Here is a 15945-nt window from a genome sequence, read left to right as displayed (position 1 = left end):
TTGCTTCTGGCAATAGAAGGAAATTACCAGAATCAGACTTCTTCCTCCTTAGATTGAAGGAAGACTAAGAGGAACGAATTCAATTTGTTAATGTAAGAAAAGTACATGTGGAATGTGGGCATTGGCTTGAGTCTTACGTCCATTTCACTTACCCCATGGAGATCTGAGTCCAGGTGGAATGGTTTTGAGGACTTGGTTGAAGTTCTAACTGAAACATAAGCTCACATTTAATAGCAATAACAAGTCCTATTCTCTGGCAATTAGACCCAACAATGGTAGCAAAAAAAGAGAGGGAGAGGGAGGGAATTTTAGAGGGTCTTTGTTTACTTAGAAAGTTTGGCCAAAGTGAAACAATGTAAGAGAGGCTGAAGTAATTCATTAGCCTCGGGCACTCTGTTATCTTCTAAACCCTCTAATGCTTTCCTCCCTGACATTATGTTGGAGCAACAGCTGACTTTGTAAAGTTAACTTGATTTCTTACATACTCATTCATATCCTGTTTGTCTCATTACAGAGGCGAGTTGAAGAAAACTCTTATGCAGCTTGATTCTAGAAATACATGCTTGGCAATAAATCCCATGCAATTTATTGGCATTCCTAGCTAAGAAAATGTTCACTGAATTGTAGATTTAGGGGCATAGCCAATCTAAAGCATAGTTGCATCTTTTCATCTAAACGAAGGGTATTGATATAATGTTTGTATAATGAAAGATATTGATATAATGTTTTAAAATTAATACAACCATATTCTTCTCTAAAGTCTTAATGAGAACCCATCAGAGTGTCTGCCAAGGAACTTCCACTACGACTTGGAGTTGGCACCCAAGATAGTGAGTTACTATAGATAGGAAAGAGAGACTTGTTAAATTAAACCTATTTTTAAATTATCAATAAAATACTGTTTAAGAAAGAACATAGTAACCACTAAAATCCTCCATCACACTTCCCAAATCTACACTTCTGGTCTATTTGAAAAATGAATGATTTTGCCCAGCATTACTGTACAACTGAATAGATTTATTATTATTGATATTACATGCATTGTTTACTAAATGGGTATGCTCAAGGGAGCTAAAAAATTACCATTTTTCTGGTGCCCACTGGGTGCCTCAGAGATCCATTGGCCGCTGGTATGATTTGGAACTGATATAAATAAATTTCCTCTGAGAAATAGTCTGTGCTCTGGTCTTCACTCCTGGTCAGTCAAATGATGGTGGAATTTTGGAATTGTCTCACAAAGTGCTGATAGTATTCCTAGCACTACTGACTTGGGAGCTAGATCTCTAAAGCATTTAGAGCAATGGAGTCCTTGGGGTTCTCTGAGCTTGGTTCTTTTCTTACAAACGTTTCATTACCCGGCTAGGTAACATCTTCAGTGCTAAAATGGGATGGGGTTTGCTCATTTGTGTGTTCTGTCCCACACCAGCTTGCCTAAGTACTGAGATGGACTTCAGAGCCCTGTCTGATTCCCAACAAAACCCCAAGTCATGCTCTGTGACACTTTCACATTGAGATAGCACACAAAGCAATGATTTGCATAGCCACGGTTTGTCGAATAAATCATACAGAACGCTTTGCCATTAAGCACGGCTTACCAACTACATATTCTACTGAGTTCAAACAAAAGGAACAAGCCTTCCCAACCTGGTAAAGCCCTTCCACCTCCCCAAGATCTGTTGTAACCCCAACTACTAGGATTTGCAGTTTCTGGCTATGGTATCTGGAATTTGGGAGTCAGGTTTGGGAAGATTGCTTTAGGCAAGAAAGGACAAGCATGGTTATACATAAAATAAAAATGCCTTTATTATTTATTTCTTGGCATCACATAGTGTCATATTGCAAAGTACTCCTGGTGGTTTACAATGGTATAGAAGCACACCACACAATACAGTTAGGACATTCATGGTGAATGAAAGAAATACAAAAATATATCGAATTAAAAGAAGAAAAAAACAACAAACAGATGCTAGCATTCCATTTGTTCCCCAATATTTTGTGGAACAACTCCGGTTGGACCAGTTTCTGGAAGGCTACTACAGAAGGGGCTAATCTAGTTTCCAAGCTGAGGTTTTTCCATAAACAGAAGCCATCACAGAGAAACCTTGTCTCCAAGCCTCAACCTTACCTCCCCAAAATGGAGTACCAACAGCAGCTTCTTCTGGGATACTCATATGGGACAGATCCCATGATACCTTGGAGCTGAGCCACAAGGGCCTTATAGGTTGAACCTTGCAGTGTGAATTATACCCAGAAACATATTAGGAACATGTGTAGGGCCATCAGTGTAGGTGAAACATGATCATGGCAGGGAGCACTAACCAGCAAATGGGCCACTGTATTCTGAACCAACTGCAATGTTGAAGTGGTCTTCAAAGGTAGCCCCATGTAGAGAGCATTGCATTAATCCCCAAAATAATCTTTGGTTACATAAGACTAAAAAATTTACAGTGATGTCCTTAGTAAGAAGAAGCTGTTTCTATCTATCTCTTAAATGGAATTTTTCTGGAAACACATCAGCTTTTATTTTAGATAGGACATTTTTATTTTAAGCTAATAACTTTTCCAAGGAGAATTTAGTGCTCTGTTGGGCTTAGTTTTATGGTTCCTTTTTTTTACAGGAGCACATTAAATTATAAATCATTGAACTCAAGCCCCCCCTTTTTTTTTAAAGAAATCAAAGAATAGGAAAATTTAATATTAAAGTCTGGAATAACATAGCTTTCATCAGAAGTATTTGGTTCAGGAATGGCACTTCAAAATAGAAAATGATTTTTTTTTAATTGAGCATTTCTTGTATGAAAAATCTTAATTTCCATGTTTAATTAATGTTCCATCTTCATACAGATTGGAGGCTTCCACTGTTGCTGGCCTAACTGGAAAATAGGCAAAATTCATCTGTAAAACTAATTTGCCTCTCTCCTCTCCTTTCTCCTTCCACTTAGGACAGAGCGTCAATCCCAAGTTTGCTGGCCTCATTGGAAGGCATGGCCCGCAAAACAAGCAGCCTTTTACTGTGGCCTTTTTCAAAGCTACCGAAGTACATCTCCGAAGCATCCGTTCTACAGGAGGTAAACAGCGGAACCAGAACCGATCAAAGACCACAAAGAATCCAGAAGCCTTTCGAGTGTCAAATCTCGGAGGTATGCAAACATTAGGTGTGTGATTTCCATAAAATTAACATTGGGGATTAAGTTAAGAAGATGAAGCTGTTTCTGGTTGTTTTGTCTCTTTCCAAAATTGTTTTCATATTAGCTGAGAAGAGAGGAAATCTGAGCCTTGCTTTCTCTGCTGTGAACATGCTTAGATATTGAAAAGTCTGGAAAAATGCTTCTCTGCAAGCAACTGGTTATCAAGCATAAGGGACTGTAACGCACAATTGGAGTGTGCAAAACATTCTTAGCTCAGAACAGCCATTTTGAGGGCTCTGAACCTAAAACAAAGTAACCCATTGAGTTCAGGACAAAATAGAGACATTGCTTTAAGTGCTTTACTCTAGAAAAGAAAAAGTCCCTTGCTCCCAATGTTTCATCTGAAGGCCACTGCCCTAGATGGGGTAACAATCCATGCTAAGTACTACAAACGGTTAGGCTCCCCAGCATGACACTTGGATGAATACACCGAGGAACTGATTTTTTATTGTCACACAGGAATTGCAACCATAATATATACTGTAGTTGAGAATCTCTATATTATGGGGAGAAAGCTACAGAATATGTACCCAGTCACACTTCCAAGGAGGAACCTTACCAGTTTGATTTTCAGTACTTGATTGGCCATGCCCACCATTTTGTGCTTCCTACTTAAAAGGGAGAAGGTATTTATTGGATTTAAGAGTTGCACCTATGCTGTAGTGTAGAGATTCTATGCTGCCTCACATTTTCTTCAAATTCTTCCCACCCTTCTTTTAAGTCTGTTGTTAAAATGTTTATAGAAGTCAGATGAATATATTAATGTGTGGAAGGAATATTAAGAAATTATTAATATGTGGTTTTCATGAATTGTTTTTCTGGTGTCCTTTTTTATCCCTTATATGTATGCATTGAATTTTATTGCACTGTTTATAGATATTGTCCTTATTTTTAAAAAGGTCATTTATAAATGTAACTAGATACCCTCAGCTAGGCTGTGCATTATTAATAAAATTGCCAGGCTGGTTTCTGCGAGACAGTTGATCTAATATTGCTTTTTCCTTCTTTTTCTGCCCAACACTGTCCAACTCAGAAAACAGCAGCAGTGACCAGAGGCAAGCTTGCAAGAAACATGAACTCTATGTCAGTTTCAGGGATCTTGGCTGGCAGGTAATGCTACTTTTATGCTTGGAATTGGAGATCCATGGTGCACTTTAGTCTATTTATTATCAAGTGGGTAATATGAATCCTGTGACCTAGTTTTTCTATTATGTCCACTTTTAGAAAAGCAAAAGCCAAACTTACTTTGGCAGGTAAGAACATGCAAGACTCCATGATGTTTGCAAATAATTCAAGGGCAAGTGTTCATTCCGTATAGAATATTCAGTTCCACTGTTTTTTATATAAACCAATAGAATCAGTAATTTTAAAGCCATCTTCTGAATTTTTTCTGTGTATGAATGCATGCACACAGATATTTTTTCCAGGCTAATCTGTTGTAAGCCACGTGTGGCTTGTCCATCTGAAATATAGACTACTTGTTCATTATTGTTAAATTCATCATTTTTTCTGTATGGCCTCAGACATTACTTCTTCTGAATGTCTATTTTTACATCCATCCATAGAAATTCCTCTGTGAAAACCTCACTAAAAGTGACAAGATCTTTACAGGAGCTGTACCATGCTCTGATAGATAAGAATTTTTGGCACTGATATGCCAAAAATCATACACTGATATGTATGCATAGAAAAGTAGTTCCAAAGTCACAAGAAGAATCCTTCAAGATTGGACCAATGAGCCATATAGTCAACCAGTGAGAAATCAGTATGGATGCCTTCAATCAGGACATGAAAGTGACAAACCTTGGCCACTGTTGAACGTGAGCAAGCAGTTTTCAATCATGCTTCTAAACGTGGAGGTTCCACAACAAGGGGGGTAATTGACAAAACATGTCATAATGCAAACTCTGCATCTTATATGCTTGCATGAACTGCAAGAAGAAAAGAGTGGAGTTTCCACAGGATGTCATGATGCATATTTCACTATTTTGGTGACATCGACATCTATGGGCTACAGCTATCCATCCTGGCCATTTGCAAACTCATCCTCCATGCGATTACTTCATCATGCAGGGATTTTCATTCATTGCCACAAAGATTCAGCCATCAAATGTTAAAAGAGTGTGCAGTCATAAAACTGTACAGTGATTCTTCAGGAGCCCAGTTCAGGCATTCAAAGAATATATCAACAGTATATTGTGGAGGAGCAAGTGTGACAGCCTGCTCAACATGATCAAGCTGAGCAGGAAGGAAGGAAGATTTTTTCCCCCTTGTTTACTGCCTGGGAAGAAGCACTTAAGTGCCATCAGTGTGCAAACATAGTTTTGTGTAGCTGGACTAGAAACTGGGAGACTGTCAGTTCCAGGTCTCCTTAAGGCATGAAAGCTGGTGGGGTGACTTTGGAACCATCACCTTCTCTCAGCCCACCCCACCCCACAGGGTGGATGTTGTGGGGAAAACAGAAGACAGGATCATTATTTACACCCCCTTAAGGTGGGATATAAATCTAATAAGTGTTTTGTTTCTTTTAATCAAAAGTAAAACAGTCATTGTAATCCACTGTTTCTCAACCTCGGCAACTTTAAGATGCGTGGACTTCAACTCCCAGAATTCCCCAGGCAGCATGCGAAGTTGAAGTCCACACATCTTACAGTTATTGAGGTTGAGAAATGCTGCTCTAGGGGAAATGAAAAAATCCGCAGCAACTCCATTGGAGTTTGGTACCACTGCATTGGGTCAAAGGATAAGTAATGTGCCCATGGCAGGAAATGAAGGTTAAGCTTCTGTTAACCCTCTCTTTGATCTTTGGATGATAGCACTGACCAGAGACATTATTTTAGTCCCAAACAATCCCTAGGCTGTTTTGAGCTAAAACAAACCTCCTTTAGCCCCCATCCTTTTTATCATTATTCCTTTATTGCAACTTTTAAAAGAGAAGCATAGGAAAAAACAATATATGGAAACAATTTAAAAGAAAAACAATAATATTTAACAAATTACAATAGTTACTAAAATTGTAATATCAAAAAAAGCAGAAAAAATTAAAAAATGAAGCATAAAAAAAATAGAAAATGAACATAGTACATGAACATGAATCACCCAAATATAGCACATATTCCTATAATAGGTAATAACAATGAATCAAATTGTCTATAAAAATAATCTTTGTAAAATATTAAATTTATACCAAAGGGAAATGTATTATGTTGTTGTTTTTTGATTAGCTGAAAAAAAAACCAGTCTCCTCAAAAATGCATAAATTACATTATTTCTCAAATCTAGTCTTTGATATCTGAGGTTATAATGTTTTCCCATCTCCCAATATAATTCTCTTGGCTATTCCACACAGCCAATATAACCCGAACTCCTCAAAAACAATAAGATTCTACCATTTTGGACCCTCTTACCCCCTCCTGTGTTCTGGTAAAATCAAACTTCTGAAAACCAATGACAAAATATGTATGACTAATAACCATGATCCATAAATGAGCCCATGTATGCAAATTTTTTTTATGTCAGGTTTTTTGAGGAAATATGGGAAGTATATTGCTATGAGAAAAAGATTTCTAGTGGATATATTTGCTTAGCATGATTAAAAGCTGTAGTTTTATGCACACACATAAACAGGGAGGGAGGAGGAGAGGACTGAAATGGCCATCCTATCCAGAAATGGCAAATATGATTGTAATCCAGTTCCAAGAAGAACAAACAGACAATTTAAACCTTCCAAAACTGGTGGGATGATATTTTCCTCCCCTGACCCAGCTAAACATGTCATGTCACTAAATGGTAAGGGTAAAAGGGTCAAATGTCATGTCCCAAAGCATGTAGTGTCCTCTGGACCTGGGCAAATGGAGCTTGCTGATCTTTACCTTATATTGCTCTTGGATTGTTTTGGACAAGAAGAAGTCTAAGAGGACTTTCTTGTCTCTGAACCTTGCTTGAAAAACACCCTCTTGAGCTTGAGTTGCACTTTCAGTCCTGACTTCTACCTGGCTTCTCAGATATGTCACTGAGTTTGTCCTTCCACTTTTAGATTGTTCTTGTCTTCTTTTGGCCTGCTTTGTGATCATGCTACCTGCTTTGTCCTTTGGTGACCCATCGGTTCTAACTACAGAAGAGTAATTAATTTGGATTCTTCTGCATCCTTCTGTCCTCATCTGCCTTTGTGCATTTGATTGGCTGGACCTCTTTCTTTTAAGTCCACATTTAAGTGAATGTCCTATATGTATTGAGATGCATTTCAAGACTTCTGAAAAATGATGTTGTTTATTGTATAGCTTATTAAATCCTCTCCATCTCTCTGCCTTACCTAACCCAGGACTGGATCATTGCTCCAGAAGGTTATGCTGCTTATTATTGCGAAGGAGAATGTGCTTTTCCACTGAACTCTTACATGAATGCAACCAATCATGCTATTGTACAGACACTGGTAAGCTTATCTTAAAAGTCTTTCACAACAGTTCTGTAGCCTGATCGGTGTTATTCCATTAAAAATCTCACAAGAGAGCTGAACTATATGGGTTTCAGGGAAGTAAAATAATCATTGGCTATACACCAGCATTGCTTGTTCCTTCCATTTGGTAGTTTGTCTACCAGAAATCTGAAATAGGGAGAAGGAGTTGGTATAAATTAGAGCTGTAGTTTTTATCAGATTCAAAGGCAAAGAGGTTGTATGGAGCATAGGGGAACATGGATACAGCATGTGCCTGCTCCTTAAACCAAAGTAGCTGTTGGATCCCAGGAAAGACACAGCTGCTTTAAGAAGTTGTAGAGATATTTTGTGAGCACCTCTGCATGCTTCAAAGTATGTTTTGCTTTTGAAACTGAAGGATGGCATAGTCCTAGGATAAATGACTCTGGAGGGACTTAAAATTGTCATAGGATCTTCTTCCCTTCCTCTTTTTCTCCATTCTCTTTTCCTCCTGTTACATTTAAATTTAGTAGCAAGTGAAGTGGCCAAACTATAGCTGCTATTTTCTTCTTTCCTGGAGAACCTCTGAGAATGAGACAAATGGTAGATGGTATCCACCCAACAGCTGCCAGAGAGCTACTGTTGCCACTCTCTGCCAGTAGATTTGGAAAGTTTAAATTGTCTGCTTGTTCTTCTTGGAACTGGATTACAATCCTATTATCGTGTATCTACAATTTGCCATTTCTGGATAGGATGACCGTTTCAGTCCTCCTCCTCCTCCTCCCTCCCTGCTTATGTGTGTGCGCAAGACTACAGCTTTTAATCATGCTAAGCAAATATATCCATTAGAAACCTTTTTCTCATAGCAATATACTTCTCATATTTCCTCAAAAAACCTGACATAAGAAAACTTGCATATGTGGGCTGGTTATTAGATGTACAGATTTTGTCATTGGTTTTCAGAGGTTTGATTTTACCAGAATACCAGGAATTCCAATAGGTAGGGACTAGGCTAGGCTACACTTAGATTTCTATCTTGAGCAATATTTTCCATCACCACAGATTATCAGGAGTTGAAGCTCCATACACAGTAGAGGACATTGGGTTATTCCAAGATTATAGACTAGATATAATTATTAATTGATACTATGAGTGAAGAACTTGCAGCTACATTTGCAGTTCAGGAATAGCTAGTTCAGCTACTTTGATGGTGGTAACTTGTCTTCTTTGGGCAACACCCATTGTGGGTACAAGTTGCCATGCAATCAGAGGAAATCAAGTGTTGGTAATAATAGGTGCCAAAACTGGATCTACTAGTTGAATAATGGGAGGAAACTTTGACAGGGGAAAGAGTATGAAACTCAACCAATTAATATGTGTCTATGTGTGTGTATAAATCATTATAAAAATGAAAAGTGAATAAAAGTGAATTAAGTACATTTTTACCTTAAATATATTTTTGCTAAGAATGGGAATTTGAAAAGTACTAATGAAATCATTTAGATATTTGAGAAACCCAGTGCTACATCTCTTGGATGGGGGAATGGTCCAATGAAAGCCTTCCCCCACAAAAGAGAAGAGGAGGAAGAGGAAAAAGAGGAAGAGAAGAGAAAGATTATTGTAGTGATACTGTTTATATCCATATCAATCATCTCTTCACATCACCCGGTTCCCAAGACAAGAAAAAATATCTAAAGAACAGTCACAAACCCACAGGGACAAGTGACTTTTTTGGCTGTAAGGGCTGCATTAATGATAGTGGGGTGTGAGTTGCACACACTCACACATTCACACACACATTGCACATAGTAATATGCCTGTACAGAAAGCCTCTTCTCCTCACCCTTCTTGCCCACTGCCCCTTCCTCACTTCCTTATGTTACACTTGCTGTTGATCTTCTGTAAGACCTATGTCTACTAAATCCAGTAATCACAGTCTTCTTGGTACAGAAGTCGGGGTGTCAGATCTGAGAGAACTTGGTGATAACTTTCTTAAAAAGCCCTGTTCCTTGCAAAGTCCAGTAACTATAGAGCTTACTCAATTCAAAGCTCAGAACGTACCTTGTTTAGTTCTTGCACAGTGATCCTGGAGCTTGTAGAAGTAGGCCTTTCAAGAAACTGGCAGCAGTGACAGTGGTTATAACACCAGCGAGTCAGAAACAGACAAGCAGGTATGGAGGGGGAAGGAACCATAGTAATTTGTTGAGAGCCATATGCCAGGGCTGCAAAATTCCAATAACCACTAGATGGCAGCAAGGAGTTAAGAGTTTTCAGAGTCTTTCCTGCCATCTAGTGGTTGCCTGGATTCTTACAGTCTTTCTGGTAGCCCATCTTATGCTGTTGTGTTGTATTTGTATTCAATATTCAGCTTAAATCTTTGTGATCATCCTGATGTCTCATAACTTATTTGCCTCCAGGTTCACTTTATAAACCCTGATACCGTGCCGAAGCCTTGCTGTGCCCCAACACAACTCAACGCCATTTCTGTTCTCTACTTTGACGACAGCTCCAATGTCATTTTGAAGAAATACAGAAACATGGTGGTACGAGCCTGTGGCTGCCATTAAGAGCGTAGTCAGGAAAGCTATATGAGGATTTCAAAATGTGCAGACTGAATTGTTTTTATAAAATGGAGAATAAAAAGAAAAAAAAAAGAAAGAAAGAAAACTATCTTAGGAAGAACATTTCTAAAGGGGCCAAAGGTTCAGGAATGATTTTGAGGTGCAAGTGCTGCTTTGAGCAAAGTTGGTTTTAGTTTGCATATGAGCTTCATTTGCTTATGAGGAAAATAAGGATGAATTTTGGGAACACTGTTTTTTCCCTGCAAGTGCCTTGCCAAGGAAACGGACCTCTTTTTCCTTCCTTCCTTCCTTCCTTCCTTCCTTCCTTCCTTCCTTCCTTCCTTCCTTCCTTCCTTCCTTCCTTCCTTCCTTCCTTCCTTCCTTCCTTCCTTCCTCTTTCTTCTTTCAACAAGAAAGCCATTTGAGTTGTATATGAATGAGCAACATGTCCACGTGTGGTACACACCAGTTTATAGACCTTCTTCCTAAAGAAATGCACCATATGAATTAAAATGTATGAGTGAATTTGCCTGAATCAAATGGCTATCTTGTCCAAATTACTAGGGAACTGTGAATTCTGACTTAAAAAAAAACAAACCCGTGGCCTTACATTTTTGAGATGCTTCCCTGCCAAGGCAGCTATGAAATTTTTGCAGTGATTCCAGTCACTAAGCATTATGAATATATTGTATTTTCTGCAGTTGGATATCCTGTTTCCCATTGAAAATAAGCAGGCAGCATTACAACTCCAAGATTCCGGGCTGAACATAATATCCTTGTATGGCCATGCATAGTGTCCCCATACAAGCACAAGGACAGCGGGATAAGCTGCATACAGATTTGAGTTGTAGTTGGCTGTATTCAGTGTAATTAGTGGAACTGCACGATTAAACCTCCACTCTGTTTGGGAAAACAGGGTTGACAATAGCATTCACTAGAAAACTGACAACAAAATTTGCCAATCTATGTCCCACGTCACAATAGCAAACATGCAGTTTTACTGTAATAATTTTTGAAAGCGCTTTTTCCGGCACTCTACAATTTCTTCTTTTCCTGGGATTTAGTCCAACTTGATAGGCAAGAGAAAAGCCTAAGTATTCAAAAGAGTGAATCTCTTAATGTCCAGGAAGACTGTGCTCAGCCAGCACAGAGATCTTTTGTTTCTGAACAGTCCCTTCTCCCTTTCTGTTTTGGCAATGCTAATTTAAATCGTCCCCTAATCTGGAATGGGGAGAGAGCAGAAAGGACTAACATAAGATTGTGTATGAAAAGTTAATACAATAATTGCTATTGAATTAAGAGGCTATATTCCGTGGGATTCCACACTGGTCAGACTGATCCGGATGAAGCGGTGGACAGTTTGTCAAAATTTCAGCAATGCTAAATGACATGGAATTGTAACTCTGTTAAACAGTGGTAAGCATTTTGTGACCCTCCAGATGCTACTGGGTTGTAAGTCTCATGTTTCAGTATTAGTCATTGTGGCTCAGAAGCTGGAATTCAGCATCTGTAGATCCATGTGTTACCTATTTCTGCGTAGATCATGCATGCAAAACTATTCATTGGAGAGAGGGGTTGGGGGGAAAAAAGTACAAGGATAGAGATTGGATAGAGCATGTAATGGGGAACAAACATTAATCAAGAAGATGATACCAAGGCAAATAATTCAGGTTCCATCTTCAAGGAGAATAGTTTCCAAAATTTGAGAATGTTATTGCTCTTCCGGTTAACTTGAGGATGTCCATGCATGGAGATATGTCTTTTGGTTGGGTTGTCTGTTGTCTCAGAAAGAATTTTGACTACTCAGGAAAGCTTCATAGGGGGAAGATATCAAGATTAAGTATCTAGATAGGAAGGCTGAAGGAACTGAGCTAACAACATTCTAATAACATTTGGCATAGATAAGAAAAATATTGAATTTCAAACAGCAAGTGTAATATGCCATCAGCTAAAGCTTCATGAATACTGCATTTGTAATACTGGGTATAATAATGGTGGTCCTATTTCAAAAAGGATGTTGTGGCTGAAAAGTTACTGAAATCATTCAGTTTGTTGTAGCTCTGGCACAGGATTGCAGATAATAAATTGCAATCCACCGGACAAAGTCCCATGGAAAGCCATAGCTGAGCCATGGCTTGCTTTAAACAAATTAATCTGAACCAAATCAAAGCTTTTTCTGCATCTAAAGATACTAATGCAGCAGAGTCCATTTTATCCTTGGCTATATCCAACCTATCTGAATTATCTGATGCCTGAAGATTTTTGATAATTCCCAACTGGGAAGGATGAATTATGTCTGCTAAGATCTTCTCCAAGTGTCTAGCCAGTACAGTAGTTAAGATCTTGGTATCCACATTAATTAAAGAAGTAGGCCTATAACTGGCACAACATTTTTGATCCTTACCTGGTTTTAAAATCAATCTTATATATGCCTCATAAAGTGATGAGGGCAATTTACCAAACTTAAATTTTACCTCATTATACATCTCAAGTACAGGAGCCAATGACCCAGCGCATGCCTTATACCATCCCACTAAAAAGCCATTTGAGCCAGGAGCTTTACCATTATGCAACGATTCCATATGATAGATGTGGAAAGGATCATAATATTTTTTTCAGTCTTCCTGAATATGAAAGGGAGAGAAGTTTCTTCCCTTCTTACTGCTAATGAGGTTGCCTAATGAAGTTAATTTGCCACAAAAGAATGCAGAAAGTATTTTATCACACAGTGCCTAAGTAATTTCTAGGATTCATTACCGCATGACGAAGTGCTGGTTCTTAAAAGCTCATGAAAGACAGGTCCGCCAAAGACTCTGAACCATGAAAGCTAATGTCTAAATTGTCACATATTTAGGATTTTAGGAACAAACCATATTGGTTAGCATTGCCTTGCTGTCTATTAAGTCATGCTTGGAAATGTTTTAGATGGGGTGGCTGCCCGGTGGAGAAGACAGAAGGTGGACTCTCTGCTCTTCCACTAGCTTGTTTCATCCAGGTAGAATGGTTGTAGCAGTGGGTCCCAATGGGAAAGTAAAGAGAACAGAGAGGTTTCCAGGCAGCCCTTGGAATTAGAGCTGATCCTGATCATGACCTTCTCTTCCAATCCATATACCTTTGGATCAGATAACTGCCCTGCACATGCTGATGAAGTCAGGAGAGTCCTAGCATATTTTTATAGAGATGCTCACCAGCTTCATATACCTTTCTAGGGTTTGATGAACCTTGTTCAGGGAACTCTTTTTTAATGCTATAATATGTAAAAGAAAGGTGTGGTCTTTCTGAGCCTGTTACCTCCAAGCTCTGTTGGGACAACAAAAGCAGGATTCCTGGCCATCATGCGAATTCTGAGAATTGTAGTCCTAGGACATGGAGAAGACACCAGCTTAGGAAAGATTGCCCTTATGAGTGAGTATGTATATAGTATATGGGTGATCTATAGTGCCTTCTTTTCCAAACCATGTTGATAAATGTTCTAGTAGAAACCCTTCATGAACGAGTTCAGCCTCTTTATGTGTATTATGGGGATAATATTCCTAGGGTTATTTTCCTTCCCAGCCCTTAAATATAAATGGCAGGTTTTCTGCTAATTTCTGTTTAAGTTCCATTCTTTGTACATGTTTTTGTAAATAATTTTCACAAAAGCCAAAAAAAAAAAAAATTATTTATTTCAGCCTCTGTATTTCTTTTCTCAATCACATTCGGGGGGAAACAAAACAAAAAACCAACCAACCCACAAAGAAATCATCTCTCCTTTGAAGATATGTTGTTTCTTTATTTAATAAAATATTTATTAACAACTGCTGGTTAAATAAATAAATGAAAGCTTTGGGACTTTTTGTTTCCTTACAGCAGTGGTTTTTAGATGGTTGTTTGTACAAATCAATCAAATAAAACGTTGCCATTTTACGTGGTTTTAACATGAAGCCTCTCCTGTGATATTTTTATGTGGTTATTCTGTTTCCTTTTCTTCTTCACAGCCCCATCCTGTGAATGTTCCTTTTTGTTCAGTGGGCTTCATTGTCAGGGCAATGTAATCCTGTGGAAGATCTCAAAGAGCCACGGTCCGTGATGGCTACAGTTCTACATTTATATGCCTGAGAATAAGCTCCGTTCAACACAAGGAGATTTTCTTTTGAGTATATTTGCATGCAGGCGCTCTAGAAATGTTGAAAACTTGCTGGGACTCGGGTTTGTCTGGAAATAAGCTCTGTATATATGTTCTGCATTTGTTTGAAAACACTTATATCTTACTTTGACTCCCAGGTCTTCCAGATGGCTTATGACAACATAAATAAATAAACACAGCCCACAGCAAGGAAGATACAAAATGGTAAATGATGGGGGGGGGGGGGGGAGACTCAGATGCAAAGTGGGACAGAAAAATTTACCCTAAGGCTGGGTTTGTTTATTTTATTGAGGAAAATGTTTAAATTGCCCAATAGCCAAAGCTCTCTGGACAGTTTATAATAAACACGTTAAAAAGATTTTGTATAAGATTTTGAATAAAAACATGCATAATACAACGCAAAATAAAAACATATAAACTAGGCAGCTGCAAGGCAGTCATTCAAAAGCTAAAACTATATGAATTAAAATATAAATAAAAACCAGTTAAGAAGCCTGGGAAAATAGGTCTTGACCTGGCACCAAAATGCTAATGTGGGTGACAGTTGGTCCAGTCTGTGGAGGGAATTCCACAAATGAGGTGTTGCCACTACATAAAAAGTTCTCCCCCTTGTAGAGGTCCACCTCACCTCCTTTGGTGAGAGGACCTGGAGGAGGGCCTCATTAGACAAGCTTAGAAAGTCCAGATCGGTCCATACAGCATGGCAGAAGATGCTCCTTCAAATAACCTGGTCCTAAGCCATTTAGGGTTTTCAAGGTCAAAACCAACACTTTGAATTGGGTCTGGAAATGGACCGACAGCCAGTGTAGATGGTGAAATACTGGTGTAATATGTTCATATAGGCCAATCTCAGTGAACAGTCTAGCTATTCTATTTTGAATTAACTGAAGTTTCTGGACTGTTTTCAAAAACACCCCGTATACAGCACATTGCAATAATCCAACTGGAAATTTACCAGAGCATGAGTAACTGTTGCAAGGCAGCCTTTATCCAGGTAAGGTCACAGCTGATAAATCAGCTGAAGCTGATAAAAAGTGCTCTGTGCAATCATGGTCACCTGGGCCTTTGGTGACAGTGATGGATATGGGAACATCTCCCAACTTGCGAACCTGCTCCTTTATGGTGAGTGCAGACCCCTCCAGGACAGGAATGCACCATCTAGTAATAGTATCTACATCTTGTCTGGTTTGAGTTTCAGTTTATTGGCCCTCATCCCGTCCATCATCCTGTCCAAACAGTGGCTCAGAACACTGACTCACCTGTGTTAGATGAAAAGGAGAGGCAGGGCTGTTTTTTTTTAAATTGTTTTTATGTTGTTGTTGTTGACTCTTAGCAACCACATAGATTTTCTCCATGATGATCTGTCTTTCAGGTTTTCCAACAGTGCACTCACTGCCAGTATAAGTGAGTTCATTCACCTTGTTGCTGGTTGTCATCTTCTCTTTCCTACTACCTTTCCCAGCATTAGAGTCTTCTCCAGAGAGTTAGGTATCATTCATGTATTGAAGGCAATTCAGCCTATGTCCCTAGATGACCTCTCCCAGTGGTTATTTATAGGTATTTAAGAGCATAGGGGATAAAATAGAATGCTGAGGGACTCCATAACCCAACCACCATGAGGAAGAATAGTAATCCCCCAGCACTCCCTTCTGGAAA

At 38.8% G+C, this 15945-nt stretch overlaps 1 protein-coding gene across 2 annotated transcripts in view; it reads left to right on the top strand.

Annotated features, from left to right (window-relative positions):
* The window catches only part of BMP7 (bone morphogenetic protein 7), a 92849-nt gene extending 78420 nt beyond the window's left edge, over positions 1-14429 (top strand). The window contains exons 4-7 of one of the 2 annotated variants that reach the window (XM_088153856.1): positions 2943-3155; positions 4222-4298; positions 7510-7620; positions 10020-14429. In XM_088153856.1, coding sequence (XP_088009982.1) covers positions 2943-3155; positions 4222-4298; positions 7510-7620; positions 10020-10169 — 551 coding nt within the window. In that variant the 3' untranslated portion in view covers positions 10170-14429. The remainder of the gene's footprint in view (positions 1-2942; positions 3156-4221; positions 4299-7509; positions 7621-10019) is intronic. The other variant, XM_007433611.3, reaches the window with a different exon arrangement.
* The last annotated feature ends 1516 nt before the right edge of the window (positions 14430-15945 follow it).

Source organism: Python bivittatus, unplaced genomic scaffold (genome assembly GCF_059951505.1).
Source record: "Python bivittatus isolate LINGU-HERP-01145 unplaced genomic scaffold, Pbiv_v1 ctg000700_np1212, whole genome shotgun sequence".
In the NCBI taxonomy this organism is placed as follows: domain Eukaryota; kingdom Metazoa; phylum Chordata; class Lepidosauria; order Squamata; family Pythonidae; genus Python; species Python bivittatus.
This window is presented reverse-complemented; position numbering and strand designations above follow the sequence as displayed.